Raw genomic sequence first — 27,644 nt, 5'->3', positions numbered from 1 at the left:
ACAAACATCATTTTCTGTAAATCAGACTGAAATATTAGGTGAAGAACAAAGATTCTGTAAATCAGACTGAAATATTAGGTGAAGAACAAAGATTCTGTAAATCAGACTGAAATATTAGGTGAAGAACAAAGATTCTGTAAATCAGACTGAAATATTAGGTGAAGAACAAAGATTCTGTAAATCAGACTGAAATATTAGGTGAAGAACAAAGATTCTGTAAATCAGACTGAAATATTANGGTGGGGTGGGGGTTTGAGGGTTTAGTTAAATTGTTGAATTTAAAGTTTTCCTGTGTTGATGGAATATCTGTTAATACATCCGTGTTCTGGATATTTCTCCCCTTTTTCAATTCCTAGAAAACACACTTTAATATTTGATTTTTAGAACCAAATAAATCAAACTTTTGGAACCAAATAGTTTTAATATTATATTCCAGGAAATATTTATCACACTTCATATTGTTTACTTCATATTTAATATTTTATAAAACTACCAGCTAGGGAACCCAGCTTTTCCTAGATTTTTTCAATAAAAGTCTACCCCCTCAACTTGGAAATGTTTACTAAACAAACCACATTCCCGTGGTTCTACCAAGTTCCCCAATTAAAAGTTGTTGCTAATTGGTCTAGGAATTATATGTTTTGATTCCACATCCTAACATCCTAAAAGAGGATACTACTTTATAAATACAGATACTTTTTTATTTTACATTCCACACATTATACCAGTTAACAGTAATTGATTTCATTTAATACAACTTATCTCTAAAATATAAGAAAAATCCCATGTAACTTTTTTAAGATTCTGAAAGAGCCCATCAAGACGAACATGTTGCCATATGTCAGCACTTTTTCCTGAGTCGAATTTTTCTGCAATTCGCATATTTGCAAAGTAAGTTTTATTGACATTTTTAAGCTCTTTATATAGCAAATTAATTTGAACATTTTGGAAAAAATACCAGTATTTAGACGTAAAATGTTTTTTTTCTTTTGACCTCTATTTCACATGCACAGGCCTAATGGTGCAATTGAATATATGTACTGGAGATTTACAGTTTTTTTCCTTACAGAGAAGATCTGCTAAAAATCCCAGAGCTTTTGTTTACCCATTGTTCCAAACCTTTCCCTGTGTTATATTCTAATCCTTTACATACCCCATACTCAAGACCATAACCCTTATCATTTACTATAGACTTTTTCCCTAATCCTTTAGTCTAAACCTTTCCTTATCCTTAACCCTAGAATGTGAACCCCTTATCATTTACTATAGACCTTTCCCCTAATCATTTACTATAGTCCTTTCCCCTTATAATTTGCTATAAACCTTTCTTCGTTTCCTTTACTTTAAACCTTTTGATACCCTTTACTCTAGACCTTTTCCTTATCCTTTACTCTACTAGTCCTTTCCTTATCCTTTACTCTAGTCCGGCCTTTCCATACCCTTTACTCTAAACCATAGACCTTTACCTTTATTCATTACTCTAGTCCTTTCCATTCTCTTAAAACTAAACCTTTATCTAACCTTTACTAATAAACCAAGGATGAGACTGGGTTTAGAATAGAAAAGGATAGGTCAAGAGTAAAAGATGTAGAACTGTTTAGAGTAAAGGATAAGGGTACGTGTAGGAGTGAAGGATAATCAAAGGTTCAGGGGTAGAGGTTAAAGAAAGCAGTAGGAGTAAAAGATATGGAAAGGTTTAGAGGAAGGATAAAAAGGTTAAGAGTAGATGATTAGGAAGAGTTTAGAGTGAAGGATGAGGATGGGTTTAGAGAAAATGATAAGGCATATTTAAATTTAAGAAAAAGAAAAGGTTTAAAGAAAAGTACTGTGAAGTTATATTTCCTCTTGGTTATTTCCCCTTTTACAAAACACTTCTTTTTCTTTTTCTCCCAAACCTTCCTTTCCTTACCATAAACATGCTCTATCCTTGACCTCAACCTTTCTTATCCTTTACTCTAAACCTTCCTTATACTTTACTTTAAAACTTTCTTTAACTTTTATTCTAAAACTTTCCTTATCTTTACTCTAAACCCTTCTATTTCTTATACTTCTAATTTTTTCCTTAAACTTTACTCAAAACATTTCCTTATACTTTCCTCTCTAAACCCTTATATTTCTTATACTTCTAAATTTTTACTTAAACTTTACTCAAAATATTTCCTTAACCTTTCCTTATCCTTTCCTCTCTAAACCGTTACTTATTCTTTACTTTAAACACTTACATATCTCTCACTCTTTATTTTTACTTTTTCTTTACCCAAAACCATTCTTTTTTTTACTTTACTTCCAATTATTGCCATTTCCATTAACTTTAATATAAGTCTTATCTTATATTTTACTTAACATTTTTTGCTTTATCCATTGCCTGTAAGGGGTATAGAAAGGTTCAGGGGAAAGGTCTAGAGTAAGGGGTATAGAAAGGTTCAGGATAAAGAATAAGAGAAAAGGTCTTCAGTAAAAAGTAAAAATCAATAATTATATCCTTAGCTAAAACAGTGCAAGAAATATTTAGACTTATGCGAATTGCAGAAAAAGTGCTGACATATCGCAAAATGTTTGTCTTGATGATCTCTTTCAGAATCTCAAAATAAGTCACATGGGATTTTTCTTATCTCTTAACTTAGATCTTATTATTTAGTTGTGCAGAGAATCGCTCTTTGAAGATTATTTTAGAAAATTTTTAAAATATAATTAATAATCTAATTTTGAGAGAAGCCCGGTATTTAAGAGGGATAATGAATGATACAGATGGGATTTTAACATAGTATTTAGAGAATAGCTTTAATGTGGTTATCAATTGTATAAATCAAGAAAGAATGAAATGAATCAAAATTGCTATCACATTGCCTTTGAATGTGATTTAGACCAAAGATTAAATACTGTCCCTGAGAAACCCCAGGTTTAAAATAGGGGGGGGGGGGCGGACAGGTGGGATGAGGATGTCAACTCAGGTTCCTGGAAACATTTCACCCTGGTTCGCCTGCATCCAGGAACAATTAATAGAACAAAACCTGGGCGGATTTAACAGATAACCCCAGGCGTGTATAGAATGCGTATCGCAAGGGGAAGTACTGATGGGTAAACTGTGAAGTCGACTGTGGGCCAGAACACCCCCAGCTTTCCCTTTAATTCATGAGGAATATATCGTCGTGATCCTATCTATTTAAGAAAGAGATAAATTTTTTAATTAAGCCACTGTAAAGAGAAAAAGATACATTTTCAGATAGAAAACCAAGGATATCTCAATCATTTATGCTTCAATAGAGGGTCACATAAAATTACTTTGATAGTCCAATTTTAAGAAACTGAAGTTTTAAATTCCACGATTACCTGAATGTTAAGAACCCTAGGCATAAACTGTGTGGCGGATTTTTTATTCCCGTTCATTGTCACCTTGGATAATAATGGTTTAATTTTATATATCGGACATTTCAGAGATAACGACACTTAAAAGACATAGAAAAATCTACTTACTCAAAGCATAAAAAATAACAATGTAAAATAAAGCAAGAAAAATAATTTTAACATAAAGATAAGAGTTATAAATAAATAATAAATAAATAAAGTTTCTTTTTATCATTATTCACCTTGTTCTCCTTCTCTTTACTACTAAGCACCTACGTAAAATTAATGTCGATGACCTTTTTATAATATGCAACTTCCCCCCTTACTTGCGCATTGGAGGTCATATTGTAGTGAACACTTGTAGTGCATAAATGATCATATATGGACGCTTAGTTTAAAATAAAATCCAATTGCTAATTAATAAATTAAACGTATAAAACAGACTCTGAAATGTGTGGTTGAAGGGAAGAGTTGTTTTAAGTAACCTTCCATGCAAAGAATGTCTGCTTCACAGCAGTACTCTTTAAAGCTTTGTCTTATCATGCATGAATTAGATATCAATGTTTATGACTTAAAAAATTATTGTTTTCAATTGTTGGTTCTCTACAACAAAAAAGTGTCTTGGGTGATTCTACTACAGGAAAACATACAAGAATTATCAGAATTAAACCATTTTAAACTAGGAAAAAAGACAACATTGACTACGTTATCATGAATCAGATAAAGGATTCATGGGCAACGTTGTGAATATTGCATTTGCATGAAATTACGCTTACAGACTTTTTAATTTGAATTTAAGGACTTCGTAGCAGTGCTTAGGATCCGGATCCGGATCCGTTAGATCCGCAAGATTTTAGCTTTCTGGATCCGGATCCGCAAAAATATGCGGACCCACGGATCCGGATCCAAGAGGTAAAATATCAACCAAAAACTGAAAAAAAAAAATATTTTTTTACTCCTAAACCCCAAATCTGAACTTTTGAAAAAAGAGAGATTATTAAAATTTTCCTCATTCATTAATGGTTCATCAAGTTTTAGGATAAAAATAAGCGAAAAAAAAANATCAGTTAATCTTAAAGAAATTACCTAGATCCGGATCCGGATCCGCATCAAAATTGAATGGATCCTAAGCACTGCTTCGTAGAAGAGAGAGAAGAGAGATAGCAAATTTTTGTTTACTCTGTTTTAGTCTGTACCTCAAAAGACTGTGACAAGAGTTAGGTTATCGTAAAGAAACAATCTGTGTTTTACCAGATTTGATGTAAATTGTAAATTGCACCGTCTTAAGATTAAAAATGACTTACCTTTCCTATTTGCGCTGGTTTAGAAAGTCTATATAGGGCCTGTATATCATCTGCTGAGTACTCCTCTGATTTAGCAACAGCAGTAACAGTTGTAGAACTGAACAATAACAATCAGTGCAGTGGATGGGTAATTCTAAATAATAAAGCTTTTCGCTCGTGTATATATATCTATATAATAAAGCTCTTCGCTCATGTATATTTGTTTGTAATGTATATATGTTACCTATAGCTGACCAAACGGCTGAACCAAATTGGCTAAAACCCTTAAGTACCCCGAGGGTAACATAGGTTAAAAAAAATTACTTTTTTCTTCAAAAATTCGATTTTTTTCAAATATTTAATTTTCTTTTTAAAGTTCAATTTGAAAAAATTCCACAGGCAAAGCCTGGCACTTTAACTAGTTTGTATTTAAGTATTTATGTTTATACAATGTTTAAGGATAAAAAAAACTACCTGGAACATGATATATTTGGTTGGACAGGATCAAAATTTACGATCTCAGACGCTGGAAGCTTGTTCTTGTTTTTATTCTTTCTTTTCCTCTTTCTCTTAGGAGTCTTCTTGTCTCCTACTGGAGTACTTTCTGCAGTGTTGGTGCAATCAGCAGCCGGAGTTAGAGAGGGAGTGGATGATTTAGGAAATCCTTCAAAAATGGTCGGAGTGTAGGATCCAGTTTTTGATTTCTTCTGATTATCTTCATCAGTGGATTCATCTGAAGAATCACTGGAGGATTCTTTCTTCTGAACTTTCGGAGTTTTAAAGTTGTTGGACTTTGGTTTGGAGGCTTCACGGTCACCGTCACTGTCACTATCACTATTATCTGATTTGTCTGCAGCAGCTGTGGTAGTTTTTTTGACTCCTGCTGCTGCTGGTGTACTTCTTACACCATTTCTGGATCCTGTGACCGAATTTTATGAATTTAAGCTAGGTTGCTAAACTACCTACCACCGCGCCGGTTCAAATCTTGAATCCCCGATTAAAAGTTAAAGATTCATGAAAATTTAAATCGGTTATTAAAGATTTTGAACCGGCGGTTAAGCGACCTCCCCAATCATTAAATTCCGTCCCTGAAGCTTGAGTAGTAGTGGTTGATTTAGTTGGAACTGAAGATTCAGAAGAGCTTGAGCTATCTTCGCTTGAATCAGAGGAACTGGCAGGAGGAGGAGCTGACTTAGAAACTGAGGAAACATTTTTCATTGCTTTGGCAGGATTTTTCGGTGCTTCTTCCTCAGATGATGCTGAGCTATCTGAACTTGAGGAAACTTTATTAGGTCGAGATACAGGAGGTGCCAGAGTAACATTGTTGGTGGCTTTAAGCTTCTTCTTGTGTTGACTAGATCTAAAACATGACAAAATGAAGCAGTACTACAGAATTCATTCTGCGCAACAAAAAAAATAACATTGATTCATAAAAAAATACCCCTCCTGCTCGAAAATAATTAATCGAAATCGAAAATGAATAAAACATTTGCTTCATTCATAAAAAAAAACTCAACAGGGCAAATATAAATTATTTCAATTATTTATTTTACACAATAGAAATATGGCAATTAAAAACATCACAATGCAATTTGAAAATTAACAAAATGTCAAAAATATTTAGAAGAATAACTGTCTGGAGATCTCTAAAATAGGAAGTTTGAAAGGAGGGAGGGAGGGGGGGTTAAGAAAGAGGTAATACACTCACATTTTCTCTGGTTCATCAATCTTCCGTTTTCTTTTCTCTGTTTTCTTTGCCAAAGCAACTTTGACTGTCAAAGAAACAATTTCACTAGAAGTTCAAATGAAATTTCTTGGTTAAAACTATTATTAATTGTTACTGATTTAGAGGCCGAATTTAAAGAATTTATACCGCGGTTTAAATTTAAGCCACGGCTCAAATTTTGTTGGTTCCACTTAAATTTGTATTAAATTTTTCAAGATTTAAGCCGGAGCTCAATTGAAACCGGTTTTGGGGGGATTTTAGACGCGGTCTAAATTCATTAAATTCGGACACAGATTTGGATTGTCAGTGGCTTGTTTCATTTGTAAATAACTTGTTTTCAATTGTTAACGACTTTTACTTCATTTCTATTTAATAAATTTACTATTTGTGTAATAAATGATTTAAAATTTTTTTAATTGATAACAGATTTTCAATTGTTAAATATTTCTTTTCTTTAAGATTTTCTTTTGATTTCTTCTAATTTATCATTTTCTAATGATTTGTCTCACTTCATAAATATTTTTATGTCTTGATATTTATCTGCTTCTGTTTAAGAGATTTTTTCAACACTTTAAGTGATTAATCTCCATAAACTCCAATCCTCTAATCTTTATATCATTGAAACCTGATGATTGCTGGTGTAAGCATTTATTATTTGAGAATTTTAGCTAATCCTGTTTGGGAAAGTTTGGGACATCAGGTTGCGAATGTAAAGGAATTAGATATTAGAGTTTGAGGCAAGTAATAGGTTCTGTTGTTAATGATTTGCTTCTAAGTTCCTAGATCATCAGGTTGAAGAACTTGGATAGATTCCCAGTCTGGGATCAGAAATCCTCCCTGATCAATTAATCAATCAAATCAATCATCAATTTTAATGAAACAAAAAATCAATTCTAGAACAAATATTTAGTTTTATAACTGATAATCAATTCTCAAATAACATCTTTGATTTTATAACGAATGAAATAAAAGATAAAGATCTCATTTAGTCAGAATTTCTTAGAAATTATTGGTTAATATCGCCCTTTATTTCAAAAGTTTGCATAATAGGCTTTTATATAATCATCTATAATAGGTTTAAATAAATTACTTTTTATAAATTATGGATTTACAAAGACAAGACAAAAATTATAGTTTATTTATAAAATAGAAAAAGGTTCAAGAATATTCATCTGAAATCAGGGGTAACCCCGGGATTGATTTTTAATTAATTATGCGGAAAATGAAAAATTGAACATTACAAGGTAAGTTTTTTTCGGCCTTTATGATACTTTTCCAAAATTCAGCGAAAAAAGCATTACAAATTTCAGCGCAATCATCACAACTTCTGGGGGATGATTTTTTAAGAGGATGAGTAGGTGCAATTTTTTCAACAACAAAATACACATCCCCGTCTTAAATTCGGTTGATAAAAACGAAAAGTTTGTTTCTGGTTTGGTTTGGTTAATTCCTCCATGAAAAGTTGAACTGTGGTTTCTTCTGTACACTCATTATACTCCTCACTAAAACAATAAATTTCACAAATATTCAAAAATTATTTTTGCTATGATCAAATTAAATATTTTATGGTTTGTGAGACATTCTACCAATGAAAAAAACCGTCTCACAAAAATTTTTGTAAAAACTTACTCACTCAACAGTCCCTACCCACGGAAACTAAAAACATTTTTGAAAGGGAGATGATTTTTTTCAAATATATTTCCCCTGAATTTCTAAATTAAATACCGAATTTTATCCGCCAAGTCGGATACAGTGAATATCTTCGCCTTGGGTAGAAACATAACTCTTAGCATACCAACATTCTAAACACATATATCAATTAAATAAAATAAAGTTGGAGACGTCGTATTTCCACACTCAACACGGCTAATTTGAGATGACAAATACTATATCAAGGTTGAAATTTACGGGGTGTCTAAAAAACAGGGAATAAGGGTCTAAAAACTTTTTTGTAATCTGATTTTCAAGATTGAGACCACTTTTAAATACGACGTACAATTTCCAATTCAATAAGCCAATTTTAGGCTTGTAGCTCTACAAATAACAATTTGATAGACTCCTAAAGTTTCCAACTGGAGTGAGTAACTAGGTAGAAATAAGAATCTTCGTTTGCACAATTTTGTATAAGGGTCTACAGACTTGCTTGTAGATCTATAAATAACAATTTGATAGGCTCCTAAAGTTTCCAACTGAAGTAAGTAATTTTTTGTGTACAAGACCCATTTCACTTAAATTGTAATTAAATAAGTGTCCAGTTTAAAACTAGATGTTAGAAACAACATATAAAATACACCTAAATAATGCTGCAAAGTCGTCTTCATATTTCAGAGTTTTCTAGTTATCACTTTAAATTAAATAAAATTGAAATACCCGGATGAAATCCGACAGATCCAACCGGATTCGGAAGCCTGTCTCCATTTTGTCACTTTCTGTAAAAAATATTAAATTTTATTTTCATTTAAGTCCCTGCCATTCCGCTCTTCTGTTAGGCAAAGTTTATAGAAAAAAAAAATTATAAACCGGGGAAATTGATTTCAAGCAATTAATGCAAATTAAATCTAAATAAACATCAAAGTGTAAAAAGATTAGGAAGAAGTCTTAAACAGAATAAATGTACTATTGATCATGATGAGAAATTTAATGGTGCAAAGAAGAGAATGTTTCCAGGGAAGAGAAAAATTGAAGCTTTCAGTGAAAAAAACAAAATGAAAATTTAATTTCTTTTTCACAATATTAAGCATTTGCATTTTTAAAATAAAATTTACGTCTTCCTATACAAATATCACAGATTTCCTAATTATAAACAAATGTTGAAAATCATATTTGAAAAATTTTATGAAAATCATGACACAGTGGCTCTTCATTTGAAATTTCAACAGCATTAAGGATTAACTTTCTAATCAAATAAGAGAAAATACTAGTCAATAAATGTAAGGTTATCTGAAAGGGACTGTAAATGTTATTTCAAGTGACCCTTCATGACATGACAATGTCAGATTTACAATGGTACCCTTGAAACCTTAATCTAATCAAAAATGTACATATAATTTATACTTGATTTGAGAAAGTACCTCACTGTTAATCGAACATTCCCATTTCTGCATAGAGGGTCACTTAAAATTACGCTTAAATTCCCTGTAAGTTATATTTGCTTTCAGCTTTCTCTATGAAAGCTTGCCGACGCCTTCCTTGGATCATATGGTTGGACAGATATAGAATCCTCGGCAAATCTTCGGTGAATAATCAAAATTATGCCACGGTTTTTCTTTTAATATTATAACAATAATTTTGATTATTACATTTTCTTCTTAAGCATAATATACCATTAAATATATATAATTAAGAAGTCCCCGCATTGCATATCAAGATCAATCACTCAAGGCTAACGCTAAATAATATAAAAATTAAAAAGTACACAATTCTAACCTTATGTTGAGAAATCACATGATTGCATTGCTTACAAATATGATTGTACTCTATATCTTCTCTTTCATCCTCTTCACCAACTGATCTTCCATAGTTTTCCAATCCTGAATCAGTCAGAGGTCAAAACATTTCAGAGGATAAAGCTTAGCTTCATTGATTAAACTTGACATTTACTGCAATAACTTATAAATTGAGGATCACTATGGGTGAAACTATTTGACACGTTATTGATAAAAATGCTCAAATCCACCTTGCACCAGTTCTAAAGTTTTCTTTAATACAGAAAAAAAAATATTTGACATTTTTTTTATAAAATCATCAAGATCACTTAGATTTTTGCTTTCTAATCATTAACTCCTTAAAGAGCAAAGTTACCAACTAGTGGCTAAATGAGGTTTTCAAATTTTAACGACTAAAATGATAACGTTGAGTGGAGAAGAAAAATCTTGGACTGTAAAGCGTATTTCAAGTGACCCCCCATGGAAAGATAGCATACCCGATTTAGAACGGTACCCTTAAGGCTTAAGACCTTTACCTGATCAAAAATGTGAAAGATAACGTCGTTTTTCTGACTAGAAAAGTGTTTATTTCTATGAATTTCTCCATTGTTTATCATAAGCAAGAATTGCGCGGGTTACTTTTGCAAAGAAACCACAAATGAAAATAAACAGATTTTATAAACAAACAATATTGATTTCAGACAAAGCTATTAGGCTGTTGAAAATCGTGCATAGCCATCTTTGCACAACGGGTCACCTGTAATTACGCTTACAATACAGTCTATTTAAATCACAAGTTTATCAAGTAAAAAAAAATCCAAATAACAGGGATATATAAGAATTTAATCATTCTGTTTAACCTGGATCTAATTTCAAGCATTTAGAGCAGTTCTGTAGGTTAACAAGGTAAGCACCATTCTCCAAACAAAAACTAGAATGAATTGAATTATCATTTATAAACTTATATTTCTGTCTTTAATCCTAATAAGCAGTCATCAGGATTCGGATCCGTAGAATCTGCAACATTTTGGCTTCCTGGATCCGGATTCCAGGATCCGAATCCGGATCCATGGCACAAAATATCAACCAAAAACTGTAAAAAAAAAAAATTTTGTTCTCAAAATTCAAATTTTAACTGTTGAAGAAGACTCTCTATTAAAATGTCCTTCTCTGAAAAGTTTTAGCATTGAACTAAGACAAAAAAGAACAAAAACTTGAAACTACTTCTTTTACTCCAAAATTCATGAAATCTTATAAAAAATGACCAGTATCCGGATCCACTTTTCTTCAGGGCTGATCCAGCCCTGAAGAAAAACGCCGTTTTTAAATAATAATTTTAAAATTTCTTTTTCAAAAATTGAAACTGAAAAAATTAATTAATACGTTTTTTTATTTTACAAAACTCAATTTCTGAAATTCCTACCTACCCCTGTCTGGAAAGGGTCGTTTCACACAGTCCTTGCACATTGTATCTGAAATATTTTATCGTTACCAAACTTGACAATTAAATGAACAAATTCTAAAATTAGAGGTTTACATACAACAACAAGAAAAGAAAAATTTTAGTGCTTTAAAATAAATTTGGAACATATCTAAATGGGTTAAATTTTAGATCAAACAAATTATTTAATTTAGTTAAAAAGGCTTATAAGCATAAGTGACCCCCCCCCCCTTTGAAACGTTACCCTGGAGACCTTTATCTGAATAACAATGTAAAAGATATGGTCGTTTTTCAAGGTTTAAAAGATTTTGGGAAAGTTTGGGACATCAGGTTGCGAATGTGAAGGAATTAGATATTAGAGTTTTAGGCAAGTAATAGGTTCTGTTGTTAATGATTTGCTTCTAAGTTCCTAGATCATCAGGTTGAAGAACTTGGATAGATTCCCAGTCTGGGATCAGAAATCCTCCCTGATCAATTAATCAATCAAATCAATCATCAATTTTAATGAAACAAATAATCAATTCTAGAACAAATATTTAGTTTTATAACTGATAATCAATTCTCAAATANTTGTCTATAACTATCAATATTCCGTCCACGTAAGTACTTTTTATAATCATATATTTTTCCAAAAATAAAAAATATTCACGATCATCGCAAATATTTTTATCAATTAAGACAAACAAAATTTTTGAAAAATACGTTTTTTAACCTTACCTTGATATATCCACCGTACACAGATTTAGGGAGTTTGAGTTCCTTACTAAATCCTTGCTTCTTGAAATATCCAACAGCAAACTCATCAGCAAACGTCAAGAAGTGTAGTATGCCGTTTCTATGCATTAGTTACAATTAAATAATTATTCTATCAATCAAATAAATTGGTTTCTAATGAAACTGAAAGCATTGTTAAAAGTGACCCTCATGGTAATGCCTGATTCACAACTGTACCTCTAAAAGCTTTGTCTGATCAAGTATTTTAATAATTTCTTCTGTAAGATATTTTCTACTGTAAGAAACATAACAAAAATTTAACCCTTTTAAACCTAGAAAAACGACAATATCTTCCACGTTGATGAGATGAAGGTTTAAAGGCTACTGTTGTGAATCGGGCATTGCTATCTTTGCATGAAGGGCCATTTAAAATTACGCTTACAATTCCTTTTATCAGAAAATCTAACAATGTTTTATCCATATAATTTTTTTAAGTGTGTTCTTGATTTAACGAGAATCGCCGGGCACTTCAGCTAGTTTAATTAAGAAATCAATAAATCGATCAACAAATAAATAAATAAATCACTTATTTAAAAAATCTATAAATTGTCACCTAATATGGTAATCCTTAAGATGGTTCATGAGATGTGTTCCATATCCTTTAACCTGTTCATTACTCGTCACAGCACAGAACACTATCTCAGAAAACCCTGAAACGTTGAATGTAAAATTACGTTTTTTTTCTTCAGAATTTCTAATTGTGATTGGATACAAATTTGGGATGGGAACTAGCCTTGTGATGGGAACTAACCTTGTGATGGGAACTAGCATTGTTATGGGAACTAAACTTTTGATGGGAATTAACCTTGTGATTGGAACTAGCATTGTTATTGTAACTAAACTGTTGATGGGAATTAACCTTGTGATGGGAACTAGCATTGTTATAGTAACTAAACTTTTGATGGGAATTAACCTTGTGATGGGAACTAAACTTGTAATGGAAACTAGACTTGTGTTGGAAAAATAACCTTGTGATGGGAACTTACCTTATGATGGGAACTAACCTTGTGATGGGAACATCCTAAAGCATATTCCTCCGATGGGTTTCCCATTCTTAACTAGAGCCAAGGTTTTATGTTTAGGATCGAAGACAAGCCTCGTTATATACTCCTTAGGCATCCTAGAATACATTGAAGATAAATAGATAGAAAAATAGTGGAAAAGATAGATAGATATAAAGATAGATAAAAAGATAGATAGATAGATAAATAGATAGATAGATAGATAAATAGACAGATAGATAGATAGATAGATAACTATACCTGGGTAGCTGATGAGAAAACACATTCTGTAAACTATCAGCCAGATATTTAGATAGATAGATAGATAGATAGATAGATAGATAGATAGATAGATAAATAGATAGATAAATAGATAGATTGATACATAGATAGATTGATACATAGATAGATAGATAGATGTACATGGGTAGCTGATGAGAAAACACATTCCGTAAAGCTATCAGCCAGATAATTAGATAGATAGAAAGATAGATAGATATACCTGGGTAGCTGATGAGAAAACACATTCTGTAGAGCTATCAGCCAGAGCATGGTCTGTTTAGGAACCTTCTCTGTCAAACTGTTCGCAACACAGTGGAATTCTATCAGACCTTTCTTCTCTTCTATTTTAGCTGCTTCGTCTCTTTAACGAAAGATTTAAACATCAATCAATCAATCAATCAATCAATCAATCAATCAATCAATCAATCAATAAATCGACCAAGCATTCGATCCATTCACAAATAAACCAAACACCCTTTGAATAATCTGAAGAAAAAGACCACTATTACTTTTTATAGCTGGCCAAACGGGTGACCCAAATAGACTGAATATTTTAAGGCAACCCATGGGAGATTATATAGGCTTTAAAATGTTATTCTTTAACCTAGGCAACGCCTAGTATGCCAGCTAATATGGTATAGTTAATATAATTATATATTTGAATACTATGTACTTCAGAAATAGAACCCGGATAAAAAGGACAAAAATGTCACCCCATCCTCCTTTATTTCTTCTGCAACAAAGTTTTTGCTGCAAAATGGTTACTGTGTATCTAAGGATTTACCTGGGAGCATGTTCTGGAAACATGGATTGTGGACCAAGCATCCTTTTCGAGTCTTCGATGATCGACACAATCTCACCGACGGCCTCGTCCAAATTCTCGTCCTCTGATCGTCGCCGTTTCGCTTCCGGCTCCTTGCTGTCATCGTCGTGCGGCCTCTTTTTCCCAAGAGCGGCGGCGGCAGTAGAAACCTCGGCTTGGGCCTGGGCGGCGGCGATAACATGGGCGGGGGTTTTACCGTTAAATTCAGGATCCCAGATCGGAGAGCCTAAAGTTTTAATTTTAAAAAATAAATTCAAACATCGCGGAGAGTAAAATCTAAAAAATTAAAAACGTAATTCTAATGGTGATTAGTGAAATGTGAAAACGCACTGAATAAAAACGTTGAATAAAACAAATGACACAAATAAAAAAATATAACAAATGAAGCGAAAAAACCAAATGAAAAAAGAAAAGAATGAAACAAAGAAGCAAATGAAGTAAATGAAGCAAATGAAGCAATTGAGACAAATGAAGCAAATGAGACAAATGAAGCAAATGAAACAAATAAAACAAAAATAAAACAGAAACGGACTGAAACAAGAAGAAAATCATGAAGGTAATGAAGGTAATGAAACAAATGAAATAATAAAATCCAATGAAACAAAATGAAACTAGTGAAAGAGGGAATAAAATATAAAAAATGAAACAAATGAAGCCAATGAAAAAGAAAAAAACACAGAAACTGAATGAAGAAAGAAGAAAATAATGAAGGTTATGACACGAAGGATATTAATTAAGCGATTTACAGAATTAAGAAAATTATATAGACGAAGCGAATCAGCATAAAATAAATGCAGACAATAAAGCAAGTGAAAAGAATGGAATAAAATAACGAAAGGACAAATAAATGAAAGGATGAAAGGATTAATGAATGAATGAAACCTACTAGGATTATATATCTCCTCCTCTAGAAGAGTAAGAAATCTAGGGAAGTGTGTGAGAACCAAAGTTCTTTTCTCTGGAGGCATTTTATCCTTCTCAGCCTTCAAATCATAACTCTCAAAATATTGCAATGGGACCAATAAAACTATGGAATAGAAAGGAACTTTTATGTATTTTTGATTATATTTAAGCAATTAGTTTTACCCGTAGCTCAAATCAATCAACTTGATAAGAGTGTTTCAATTTCATGGGACTATTTAAAATGTTAAGTTGAGTCTATCAGTCGTCTTCCTTTTTCCATGGGTCTCACTATACAGGGTGTCCTAATAAATATGGGAATTCAGAGACGTCTTTGATTTCTGATGGTTAATGCATGGCAAAGAAAGCGTAACGAGGGTTACGAGCTTTTCATTAAGTGGTCTACCTTTCTTGTGTCTTAAAAATTGACGAAGATTTTAGATAATAAAATTAAAATTTGTACAAATTTTTGCAATATCTCCTTCAATTTTGAAGATACAAAAATGGTAGACCACATTTTGGAAATCTCAAGACCTGGCGTTTACGATATTGTATGTTTAAACTGGAATACTGCAATAATTGTATTCTTAACAAAATTCAGAATGGATCGAAGACGATATAAAAGTCTTCACTTTATTAATATTGGGACACCCAGTACAATAAACCTTTTCAAGTTTTCACTCCACATATTTTCTCCACTTTATAAAATAAATAAAATTAAATAATCGCAAATCATGTGAGGTCCCACACAAAATTTGGGCCCGATCAGTTCAGCCGTTTTGAAGTTTATCGGTTACAAAGAAACAGACAGACAAGAGAAGTAATATATAGATTGAGTTCTTATTTGAGAGTTAGTTTCCTTGAATTTGTCTAGCAGTTGTTTCCTCATGGTGAGGAAGACGGATTTGATGAATGTCCGGCCGAAGATAAGCGTTGTATCAAAGTGTGGAAGAGAATCACAAAATGCAGGAACATGACAGAAACACAACCAACGGGTGTAGTTTACCTAAACAATATCAATACAAGGCAGAGTTCTACCTCAGGGGTGTATATTTTCTTGAAAAATCAATTAATTTCCTATTTCTAACTCAGGGGTGTATATTTTCTTGAAAAATCATTAATTTCCTATTTCTAACTCAAAGGTGTTTATTTTCTATATAAAACATTAATTTCCTGTTTCTAACTCAGGGGTATATATTTTCTTGAAAAATCAATTAATTTCCTTTTTCTAACTCAGGGGTGTATATTTTCTTAAAAAATCATTAATTTCCTATTTCTAACTCAGGGGTGTTTATTTTCTATATAAAACATTAATTTCCTGTTTCTAACTCAGGGGTGTATATTTTCTATATAAAACATTAATTTCCTATTTCTAACTGAGGGGTGTTTATTTTCTATAAAAAATCCTAAATTTCCTATTTCTAACTCAGGGGTGTATATTTTCTTTAAAAATCATTAATTTCCTATCTTCCCCTTTTTTATTCGCTGAATTGTAAATATTCCAAAATATGTTCAGGGGAAAACAAATAAATTTTAGGGGGGAAGTATGAAAACAAAATGAAAAGAGTTGCCTGTCCCAACGAACAAATATCATTTAGCGCATACAATTAAATGGTAAAATCTACAAACTTGACGACCAACTGAGTATGGATTAAAAAGACATTTTCTCATCAACTAGCGATTGTCCTCGAATTAGAAACTAAGTCTTATTTCTCTTAACCATTGACTAAGCCAATACACAAAAATGACTAAATATGGTATATATTTATGCTAAAAAGCACAAGGAGTATGCAAATTTTTAAGGGTATCAAAACTCTATAGAATCATTATGTATTATAAAAGCTTACTTTTCATTTATTAAAACTCAGGGGGAGATATCAAAATTATTCCGACCCTATAGCCAAAAAATATTTGCACCAACCCCTGAGGTCAAGGGCAAGCTCCAACCTTGTAAGCTGAGAGTTCCTCCTGGGACATGTGCTGCTTTCTGGCGGTGGGAGTCTCGAGCTTCCAGTGGTTCAGGCAGTGAAGGAACATCTTTGCTAGATCATACATCATCTGCCATTCCTAGACAAAACATGATTGATTGATTGACAGATAGGTTAATAAATCGATAGATAGATTGATAGGTAGATTGATAGATAGATTGATAGATAGATTGATAGGTAGATTGATAGATAGATTGATAGATAGATTGATAGATAGATAGATAGAAAGATAGATAGATAGATAGATTGATAGATAGATAGGTAGATTGATAGGTAGATTGATAGGTAGATTGACAGATAGATTGATAGATAGATAGATTGATAGATAGATTTATAGATAGATTGATAGATAGATTGATAGATATATTGATAGATAGATTGATAGATAGATTGATAGATAGATTGATAGATATATTGATAGATAGATTGATAGATAGATTGATAGATAGATTGATAGGTAGATTGATAGATAGATTGATATTTAGATTGATAGATATAGATAAATTGAAAGATAAATTGATAGATTGATAGATTGATTAATAGATAGATTGATAGATAGATAGATTGATGGATAGATTGATAGATAGATTAATAGATAGATTGATAGATTGAATGATTGATAGGTGGATCGTCGATCTTGGTTGATGAAATAAGTGATGTATTGACTGATTTATTAATGGATCGATCGATTGATGAAATAATTGGCATAATTTTCAAGATAACCACATTTTTATTTTGTTTTATATTACATTAAGTAAAAAATTAAAAATTAAAAAATTGTATTTGTCTATAGAAGGTTAAACCCATAACATTCGACCCCCCCCCCCTAAAAAATTCCTGTATACGCCCCTGAGTAACCCCTACCTTTGGAGGAAGGTGTGTGAACCTATGAAGAACAAAGTTAGTAACACCCTTAGCAATACTTGGTTTCTCATACGGAGGTTTGCCTAGCGGGCCCTCTACCTACACTCCAGTACAGTTAAAGTCACACAAACTTAGGGGATACCAAATAGATTATCAAGTACAATAGGTGGCAGCAGAGAAATGGACCAATTATACACGACGTCTCAAGTGTCAAATATAACAAGGAAAACAACATGTTCTCCCATTGATTGACATGTTTTCCAAGACTAAATAAAAAAAGTGAAAAATAACAGAAAATAAAGAACACAAATTTGCACTTATTTCACTGTAAGATAAGCACTTTATCATCACTATAATTGATAATTTGGTCAGACACATCAAACAGTTGACACTTGTGACGAAAGAATACAGCTGTACTAAGAGTGCACAAATTCTATGTTGCCATCTATTGTACTAGACAATCTATTTGGGGGATATTAAAATTCAATTCTAAAACAAACGTGAAATCTGTAGGCCAGACTATAATAATAATAATAATAATAATAAGAATAGCTTTGATGAACATGTTAAAAATGTCGAGAATATAAAGTGGTTTAGATACAAAATGCAGAATTGCTTTTGTAATCCCAAAAATGGTATCTAAGCGAGAAAAAAAAATTTAACAATATAACAAATATTTCATAAATCCCCCCCCCTCTCAAAACTTTTTTCTAGCTGTTGTTTTCTATTTAAATTAAATATTGATTGATCGGTTTTAAGAAAAATTGCATAAAATAAGGTTTCTAAGAATTTGGGTATCGGTTTCGTAAATTAAAAGATCGAGACCAAGCATTAATCTCGATATCAAAATAGTGCCAACCTCTAAAGTTGAATGAAAAAATTTTGTTTCGATGTAAACATGTGATTTATGTGGATAAAGAATTACTAAAGTATAAACCTTGTGAACACACATGAAAAGATTCTCCACGTCTACAACTATACCAAGCAGTCGATCCAACTCCTCCTCACCCACCTTAGTAAAATTAAAAGTAAAAGATTGAAGATTAAAGAAAAAAGAGACGTAATTTCAAATAGCATTCTAGGAACACATTTGTACCCTTTCCAAATCGTGTTAAGTTCTTTAAATTAAATAATTTGTCTTTGCTGCAAAAAAATCCGCAACCCCTTTCATAGAGAAGTCTCGATAAGATATTACAAATTTTCAGATATAAAACCGAACATATTTTTATCCATTTTATCTTAGGAAAACTTTTAACGGCTGCGGTTGTGAATTGGGCATGCCCCTTCTTAAATAAACTGTTTCTCATACCCAAAAATCTATTTAATTTTCTATAAATGAATATAATTTGTACATACACCCGGCCCTGTTACCTTCTCTAAATGTGAGACATGATCGCCTAGTTTATGATTGCAACCTCGGCATAAATCCTCGAGAGATGAGACCAAGGCGGGTGCATCAGGTTTCGGCGGGTTCGGCGGCGGGTTTGGATTCTTCCAACCGTTACATTTGCATTCCTCATCAGCCTTAACATTATAAATAGGACTAACATATTTTTAATTAACACAATGTAGAAATCAGGGTTCTCCCATTGTAATATTAAGGATCCAGAGGCCGAATTTAAAGAATTTGAGCCGCGGCTTAAATTTGAGACCCAGCTCATATATGGTTGGTTCCACTTTAGATTATATTCCATGTTTCAATATTCAAGCCAGCGCTCAACTGAACCCGGTTTTTGGAGGATTTAAGACGCGGCTCAACTTCATTAAATTCGGACTCAGATCCAATAGCTCCCTGGATCCGGATCCTAAAAAATATGCAGATTTCACGTGACAAAATTTCAAATAAAAAACAAAAACACACATTTTTAGTGTCACCAAAGAGATATTAGAGACTTCCAAATCATTGAATGGTAAACTAAAGAATTGGTAACAGAAATGATCAAAACTAAGGAAATCCGGATTTATTTTTTAAAATCCGCATTCGAATCTGTATCAATTGAAATAGATCCAAAGCAGTGGATTTAAATAGAAATCATTCTAGAAACCGACCTTACAAGACGAGTAAATTCCAAGTTTCTCTATCTTCTTGTCAGACGGCCAGCCACGAACAGATTGTTTTCTATTTATATAATAATATATTACGTATTAAGAAAGGACTCTATAAAGAACCCCATAATAAACCCCTTAGACAGTACAAACTATTTAGCAAGTTTATAAGTCAAAGATTGAACTGACGAATGTTTTAATTTCACATTATTTGGGACCATACATACCTGAGATAATATAGATTTTTTCAATTTAGATTTTCCATCGAGTTTAATTTTATGAGTTAGTTTACATTAAAATATATACAAATGTGCAATCTGTTTACAAACGTAACATAAAATAAATATGTATATTGCACAATATTGCACAAATGCAACATATAATAGATAAAATTGCATAGCATTTAATAGAATTTTCGGTTTATATAATAGTGCACATACCGTAGTTGAATACGCTGAAGGTTACTCTGTTTCTGGCGCGAAGGATCATCTTTCTTATCCTATACATTATTATCTTATCCTGTACAATATTATTCTTATCCTATACAATATTATTTTTATTCTGTACAATATTATTCTTATTCTGGTCCAATATTATTCTTATTCTGTACAATATTTTTCTTATTCTGTACAAAATTAATCTTATCCTGAACAATGTTATTCTTATCTTGAACAAAGTTATTCATATTCTGTACAATGTTATTCTTATCCTGTACAATATTATTCATATTCTGTACAATGTTTTTCTTATCATGTACAATGTTTTTCTTATCCTGTACAATATTATTTTTATTCTGTACAATATTCTTATTATTCTTTACAATAATATTCTTATTCTGGCCAAATATTATTCTTATTCTGTACAATATTTGTCTTATTCTGTACAAAATTATTCTTATCCTGTACAAAAATATTCTTATCCTGAACAATGTTAACCTTATCCTGAACAAAGTTATTCCTATTCTGTACAATGTTATTCTTATCCTGTACAATATTATTCTTATTCTGTACAATATTATTCTGATCCTGTACAATATTATTCTTATACCGTACAATATTATTCTTATGCTGTACAATATTATTCTCATCCTGTACAATATTATTGTTACCCTGTACAATATTTTTCTTATCCTGTACAGTGTACAATATCATTCTTATTCTGTACATTATTATTCTTATCCTGTACAATATTATTCTTATTCTTAATATTATTCCTATCCTATACAATATTATTCTTATCCAGTACAATATCATTCTTATTCTGTACAATATTATTCTTATCCTGTACAATGTCATTCTTATCCTGTACAATATTATTCCTATCCTGTACAACAGTATTCTTATCCTGTACAATATTATTCTTATCCTGTACAATATTATTCTTATCCTGTACAATATTATTCCTATCCTGTACAATATTATTCTTATCCTGTAGGATATTTTTCCTATCCTGTACTTATTTTTATCCTGTACAATATCATTCTTATCCTTACAATATTACTCTTATCCTCAAATCAAATCAAATCATTTATTACACGAAGATTAAAATTTATACAATATAAATATCACATACAAAAGTATAATCCTGTATAGTAGGCAATTTTTTCTCTCTAATAAAACATTATTTAAAAAAAGATTAAATGGGATGAGATTAAGGTTCCTGTTTTCGGAAAGCACAAAAAGGGGAATTACAATTTACAAATTACAAATAAATTACCTCCGTTGCTTCAGCACTCATGTTAGAAGTTCTAGAATATCATTGTACTACAATCTGAAAATAAATTCTTCATCAGTGTCTAGGGTTTTTAATTCATTTTGTCACAGATAATTTTTTATTCAATGGTACATAATGTTCACATATTAAGGTTAATATTATATAATATTTGTGAGGTTCCATGAGTAAATACCCAAGAAATAATGAACGTGATGAACGGTTGAAAATAAGTTTTATGCTCTTGTTCTGACTATCACTGTTTTTATTTTTCTAATGTTCAATGCTAAAATGTTAAAACCATTTTATAAGTAAAAATTGGTTCTTAGTTTGAAAGTAATGCATCTAATGCATGTGGTGTGATTGATTCCTTAGTTTACTTTGTTGTTTAACCAATTTCTAATGCATATGCTTGTTTTTTTTTCAAGTTGATACTACATTTAAATATAGCATGTTGAATGTGCTCTGAGTTTTTTAGATGGGGAGAAGGTATAGTAATGGATTGTCTTAATCTACTGAACAAAATCGTGCTTTCATTTGTACAGAAGAAATCATTGGATATTAGATCCTAAATCTTCCCAAAAGTGGAGATAAATATGATTTGAGACTCGGTAGTTTGATGAAAATGTCCAATGGAAGACTTCAAGTGCATGGTTCATTTTTTGGGGAAAGGTCAGAAAATGTTAATTAAACACTCTAGGGTTAAAATTAAAATGGACATTCCTGAATTAAGGTATATCAATAATTCAAAAAACGAAAAAGGTAAATAAGCATGAAAAGGTAAGAGAGCATGTATTACTTAAGTGAAAAAGGTAAGTTTGCATGTTTTAATATAAAAGAAAAAGGAAAGTGAGCAAATGTTGCTATAAAGTATGAAATGAAATGAAAAAGATCGTGAAAGTATCAAAAGGTAGTTGGCATGTATTAATGTAAAAGAAAAAAGTACAAAATAATTAAGTAAATATCAATATTGGATCTATGTTGAAAAGATCAATATAAGGAGCGTTTAGGAATAAATATTCTTCAACTAGTGTAATAATTTCCATTCTTTAATGCTCGGAGCGTGTAAGAATAAACATTCTTTCACGCTCTGACCGTGTAATAATTTCCATTTTTACACGGTCTGAGCGTTAAAGAATGAAAATTCTACACCAACAGTGTAAGAATAAGCTTTCTTAAACACTAAGAAGCGAACAATATTAAAATTGTTCCTCCTGAACCGTGTAACAATGGGAATTCTTACACGATAGGTTTAGTACTATGGAACCGAACAGATATGATATAATGACAAATATGTAGACAAATTGTGAACCTTTATGAAGGGCCCGAATGCAAAAATTATTATTTTAGGACGAAATTCACTGGCATTTAGTCAATTATTTTCCAAACAATTATGCACGCTTAAAGTACATTTAAATAAAAGTTTCTTTTAGTGAATCCTCAAAACAATCTTGCTACATACGGACTTACGGAGTACAGAATAAAATATTTAATATCTACGGAATAGTTTTTAATCAGTCTTATATCTCGGCTTTCTTGCTGGCTTTAGCAAACATTTGAAATAAAGTTGGCTGGTTTGCAGGTTTAGGTAACACACCTATCAACAGGGTTAATATTTTCATAAAATAATATTTCGAGGCTTTTGGGTAGGGGGGGGGGGGGATAGGATATCAACTTGTAAATTTTCCTCCCTTTTTTGTTACTTTTCACCCAAAAATTCAATTGATTTCTTCAACAAATCATTTATTTTCTAAAATGGGGTTCCGCGTAAACTAACTGAAAGGGGGGCGGGGGCAGTAGAAAAAATAATTTTTCAAGAAAATATATACTCCTGCCTTTCAACCCTTTCTTGTGAAGTCCTGATGGGCGAACTCCTGATCCTGTGGGAATAACTGTAGTTTGAGTTCCTTGTTTAAAAATGGAGGGGCGGGTTAGCCCTGCCTTGACTGGCCCAGATGGGCGGGACAGTCCCACTCTAGCAGAACTGGAGGTAAGAAAGCAGGATTTCCGAACTAGAACTGAAGGCTCTGTCTCTCGTTTACTAAGCTCTAGCAACTGCTGCATAGGTTCACTCAAACTTGTTTCTTCATTGTCCTGTAAGTCCTCTCTATCAATTCCTGGGGCGTCCTCGCGTCCTATTGGTTCAGATATCGGACAAGGGTTGCCTTCAGGTTCCTTTTCAGAATCTTTAAATATAGGTTTCTTTACAGCAAAAGGGTTTCTTGATTTATCCCTTTGAAATGCTTGAAGAGCACTCAGATTTGGTTTGGAAGTTGGAGAAATGGCGCCGAGGTTGGGTTTGGAATTAGGAGAAATGGCGCCAATGCTTGGTGTTGAAAATGGCGGGGAATTGGAAATGTCTGCCAGTACTCCGTGCTCTTTGTCAGGTTTGTCATCCTTATCATCTGTTCTGTAGATAAATTTACCCTCTAACGTTGACGACTTGTTGAGAGAATCGAACCAGGAGCCAGCATTTTTAGGATCAGTTAAACTTCGCTTTTCTTTGATGAGAAGTAGTTCTTTAACTTCCTGCTTGGTCGGTTCCTTTCCGTTGAAATAGGAACTGAGATTGTTTTTAATATCTAGTTTATTGTCCCCCAGTATTCGGGTGTAGGGTTTGCTGGGACTCAACTCCTCCTCCCTTTCCTCGTTGCTCAGGGCACACATTGAGCTCTTCACCTTCTTCAGGGGCATCTTTTCTTTATCCTCATCCTCGCTAAAAATGATCTGTTCCACCTCCAGCTGCGTGTAAGTTTCCAACTTCCTCTTTTCCCCCCGAATTTCACAATTTTCAGACTTGATGGATTTTCTTGGAGATTTGAACTTGAAGTTTGTTCGGACAACAATCTCTCTTGGTTTGTGAATCTCCCGGTTGTCAGAAAAAGGGGAAATGGAGGACTTAGTAAACCCCTTGCTCCACATGGATTTATGCTTGGCTTTACTTCCATACTTAGAGTTGGAGGTAGAGGTCACATGATCAGGGTCAAACCAGGTCATCTGCTGCTTTGTGTGAAGGTCAACGTTACCCAGCGCTAATTGATAAGCTGTATTAGGATCAGAATACTGTCCACAATAGTCCAGTTCCGCTGCATCAACTCCACTGCCATACTCAGTTAGAGGCCTTTCTTTCCTTGTGATAGGATCATAAACTAGTTGATAAAGGAATGTATTGTTCGCCTGAATAAATCCATTAATATAATCCTGGGAAACCGTCAAAGTTGGCTTCTTTAAATATACCGGCAGTTTTGGTAAAACTACTTTTAGATTTGGATTTGAAACTTTGCTCCAAAACAGCTGAGATTTCTTTAGTCCTATCCCAGACAGGCTAGAAAGGTAGTCACATCCTGAAAGAATGCACATATGTCTGAACTTATCAAAGTTAAAACTATCTGCCTGATTCCCAAATACTTGATTGAGAAGTCTTTTTTCGTACAACAGACCCTCTCCCGAGTCTTTCAGTTTAAAGATTATTTTATCACAACCAAAGAGTGTCAAATCACTATCCTCTGTTATAACAATGTCAGCTATTGTCTTGTTCAAAAATGCCAACTGTGCATCTGCCTCATAGGGAGCCACAATACAGTCCACATTCCTAGTTCTACATGCCTGAATCCCGGGTTATATTGGGTTACATGATTTTAAAATATCTTGGGGAAAAATGAAAAATTGGACATCAGAAGAAAAAAATTTTCAAACTTTTTTCAAACTTAAAAACCTGAAAATTGTTGTTTAGCCCCTTGAAGTCATTTATTCTCCCTAATTAAGCGAATAAAACCCTAAAAATATTATTTTCGCTCCACGCAACCAACCAACCATACCTAACTTCTCGGGGGGGGGGGGGATGAGGGGAAATAATTTTTCAAGTAAGCATATAACCCTGCCTGAATAACTTCTCTGGCCATGGCTGGAGTAACATCAACACAGCGCTGAAAATATTCCCGGGCCTCGGCCATCTTGCCCTCGCTGAGCAGTTGCACCGCCTTTTCTTTGTTATCTTTTCGGTTTTGTCGTCGTTTCTTTTCAGTCTCTGATTTGCTTGGCAGGTTCCGACCGTCGAAAACTAATATTGGTTTGATGTTGTGAGCTAAAAGTAGGTTAACATACTTCATAACATAGGTTATGTAGAAATCTGTTGGTATCCCCTGAGCCAATTTGTCCGCACAACCAAAGGATCCTTTGTGAAGGAAGCAGTATACATCAATGGCAGCAGTACAACCTTTTAATTGACTGTGGTTGTAATTTCAAGTGATCTTCCATTTATAAAGTGACATGTTTCTTTAACAACGGTATCCTTAAAATCTTTGACTGATCAAGACTGAATGAGATATCCATGGTTTTGACATTAAAAATTAAACATTTTCAGTTGAAGTTTTTCAGCTTCTAAAACAAAGGAGGAAATTGTCGGAATTTGAAACTTAAATCTATTTAAACTTTTATTAAGCAATAATACAATTTAAAAAAATAAATCTATATATATATGGTGAATGTATAAAAATAATAATATGTACAAATATGTACATATAACGACGATAGATAAAAGACGATATCTTCCAAAATATTGATCTGAAAACTGGTTTCAGGGAACCGATGTGACTCGGGCACCCCCCTTTCTTATATGTAGGCAGGGGCGTATTCAGGAACTTGTCCAAGGGGCGGACTTGAATTTTTTCAGTACCCTTTTGGGCCAAACAACCCACTGAAATCCAAACATTTCACTGACCGAGGGGGCTGAACCCCTAGAACCCACCGGCTCAGTCCTAAGGAAAGATTCTTGCGCCCCCGCCTCCCCTTCATGAAATCCTTCTCTAGGAAATTACCTTGCCCCCCCCCCTTCTCCCTGAATACGCATTTTATGGTAGGTCACTTGAAATTTCAACGACAGTCAACCTTTAAACTCTCGAATATGCACGTCACGGGTAGCATTTTTCAGGAAGGGAATTAGTCCTGAGATGCCCATTTTAGTAACTTGTTAAACCCTCTTTAGTTTGATTCTAGAAATAGTTGAATAATACTTCAGGACTGTCCTAGAGAACGATTTCTGGACTCCCCCCCCCCCTTCTATCAATTTTTTACAGGACCACTTTTTTATTATTATTTAAGGGCTAGGTTAGATTAAGAAATTTTCTGGACCAAGCGCTGCGGCTAGGAAAGACTAGGGGGCCGAGCGATGCGGCAACAACAGGCCTTTATTTTCAACAATTTTCGACAAAATTAGTATATATTTAGGGTTAGATTAGGGTAAGCCACTTTCTAAGCCGAGCGCAGCGGCTAGAATAGGATAAGGGGTCAAGCGCCGTGTCTAGGACAGGCTAGAGGGCCGAGCGCCGCAGCTGGGACAGGCTAGGGGGCCGATCGTCGCGGCTAGTACTGGCTAGGAAATCCCGGGCGCTGCGGCCTCATGACCAATTATATCCATGTGTTACATATAAGATCCATGTACAAAATAAATAGGAGGGGGCGGGGGGAGGTCCAAAAATCGTTCTCTAGGAAATTACCGATACTTCTCTTATTGTTCGAGAATATTTCGTTTAAAAGTGAAACATTGTCTTAAAACTCTGAAATAAGTAATTTTAAATTACGTTACAATATATGGCACCCTTGTAGCAATGCATATTAACTTGTGCAGTATAGGGCTCAAAGATGATGATACTTAATAGATGAGGAAAGAGCACATTAAGCACATTTCTGTTTTTGTCGACTATTCCTTTTTATTTTTTATACTTTCATTTCCATTTTCAATTCTATCTCTCTCAGATCACTATGTGCTATGATACTAATGCCCCATGCATTCCTTTGAATAAAGATGGCAAGAGGCACTTTTGTCTATATCTTGGCCTATAACCCCGCAATTATACTTAATCAATAACACAATTAAAAATCTGAGGTCGAAATTATTTATTTCTAGATAGTTTAGCGCTAAAACAAAGAATGCCGCGAACTGTTAAACTAATATCCGGTTTTGTAAAGTATGATTGATCGATTTTAAAAGTCATCGTTTTAAGGCAGTGTCACATGAAATAACGCCCAGTGTGTGTG

At 33.0% G+C, this 27,644-nt stretch overlaps 4 protein-coding genes across 7 annotated transcripts; all 4 read right to left on the bottom strand.

Moving 5' to 3' along the window:
• Positions 1 to 181: 181 nt before the first annotated feature.
• LOC111712947 (suppressor protein SRP40) lies at positions 182 to 9,580 on the bottom strand. Its single transcript, XM_023487709.1, has 11 exons — positions 8,725 to 9,580; positions 8,080 to 8,156; positions 7,805 to 7,856; positions 7,134 to 7,191; positions 6,337 to 6,400; positions 5,717 to 5,988; positions 5,103 to 5,547; positions 4,650 to 4,746; positions 3,588 to 3,617; positions 3,331 to 3,393; positions 182 to 352 (listed from the first exon to the last, which is right to left on the bottom strand). The coding sequence occupies exons 1-11, from the start codon at positions 8,770 to 8,772 to the stop codon at positions 182 to 184; spliced, it is 1,377 nt and encodes a 458-aa protein (XP_023343477.1). The 5' UTR covers positions 8,773 to 9,580.
• A 130-nt stretch (positions 9,581 to 9,710) lies between these two features.
• Positions 9,711 to 11,250, bottom strand: LOC111712949 (protein Churchill). Its single transcript, XM_023487711.1, has 3 exons — positions 11,203 to 11,250; positions 10,640 to 10,710; positions 9,711 to 9,884 (listed from the first exon to the last, which is right to left on the bottom strand). Exons 1-3 carry the CDS (start codon positions 11,244 to 11,246, stop codon positions 9,727 to 9,729), a joined length of 273 nt encoding a protein of 90 aa, XP_023343479.1. The 5' UTR covers positions 11,247 to 11,250; the 3' UTR covers positions 9,711 to 9,726.
• Positions 11,251 to 11,882: 632 nt separating this feature from the next.
• Positions 11,883 to 22,695, bottom strand: LOC111712946 (histone acetyltransferase KAT2A). The gene is made up of 14 exons (XM_023487708.1): positions 21,615 to 22,695; positions 20,339 to 20,397; positions 19,902 to 19,971; positions 19,224 to 19,376; positions 18,712 to 18,864; positions 17,853 to 17,951; positions 16,948 to 17,067; positions 15,860 to 16,006; positions 14,987 to 15,083; positions 14,062 to 14,326; positions 13,498 to 13,638; positions 12,999 to 13,114; positions 12,548 to 12,644; positions 11,883 to 12,055 (listed from the first exon to the last, which is right to left on the bottom strand). The coding sequence occupies exons 1-14, from the start codon at positions 21,633 to 21,635 to the stop codon at positions 11,890 to 11,892; spliced, it is 1,704 nt and encodes a 567-aa protein (XP_023343476.1). The 5' UTR covers positions 21,636 to 22,695; the 3' UTR covers positions 11,883 to 11,889.
• Positions 22,696 to 22,920: 225 nt separating this feature from the next.
• Positions 22,921 to 27,205, bottom strand: LOC111712940 (exonuclease 1). 4 transcript variants are annotated; one of them, XM_023487702.1, is made up of 5 exons: positions 27,110 to 27,205; positions 26,496 to 26,599; positions 25,490 to 25,824; positions 23,444 to 25,214; positions 22,921 to 23,205 (listed from the first exon to the last, which is right to left on the bottom strand). In XM_023487702.1, the coding sequence occupies exons 2-5, from the start codon at positions 26,563 to 26,565 to the stop codon at positions 23,129 to 23,131; spliced, it is 2,253 nt and encodes a 750-aa protein (XP_023343470.1). In that variant the 5' UTR covers positions 26,566 to 26,599; positions 27,110 to 27,205; the 3' UTR covers positions 22,921 to 23,128. The 4 variants fall into 4 exon arrangements, with proteins under 4 accessions (XP_023343470.1, XP_023343467.1, XP_023343469.1 ...); XM_023487699.1 differs by having other exon boundaries at positions 26,496 to 26,632; positions 27,104 to 27,191; XM_023487701.1 differs by having other exon boundaries at positions 27,104 to 27,180.
• Between the last annotated feature and the right edge of the window lie 439 nt (positions 27,206 to 27,644).

This window comes from Eurytemora carolleeae, unplaced genomic scaffold, assembly GCF_000591075.1.
Source record: "Eurytemora carolleeae unplaced genomic scaffold, Eaff_2.0 scaffold997, whole genome shotgun sequence".
Taxonomy (NCBI): Eukaryota; Metazoa; Arthropoda; class Copepoda; order Calanoida; family Temoridae; genus Eurytemora; species Eurytemora carolleeae.
The sequence above is the reverse complement of the archived record's forward strand: the minus strand, read 5'-3'. Positions and strand labels throughout refer to the sequence as shown.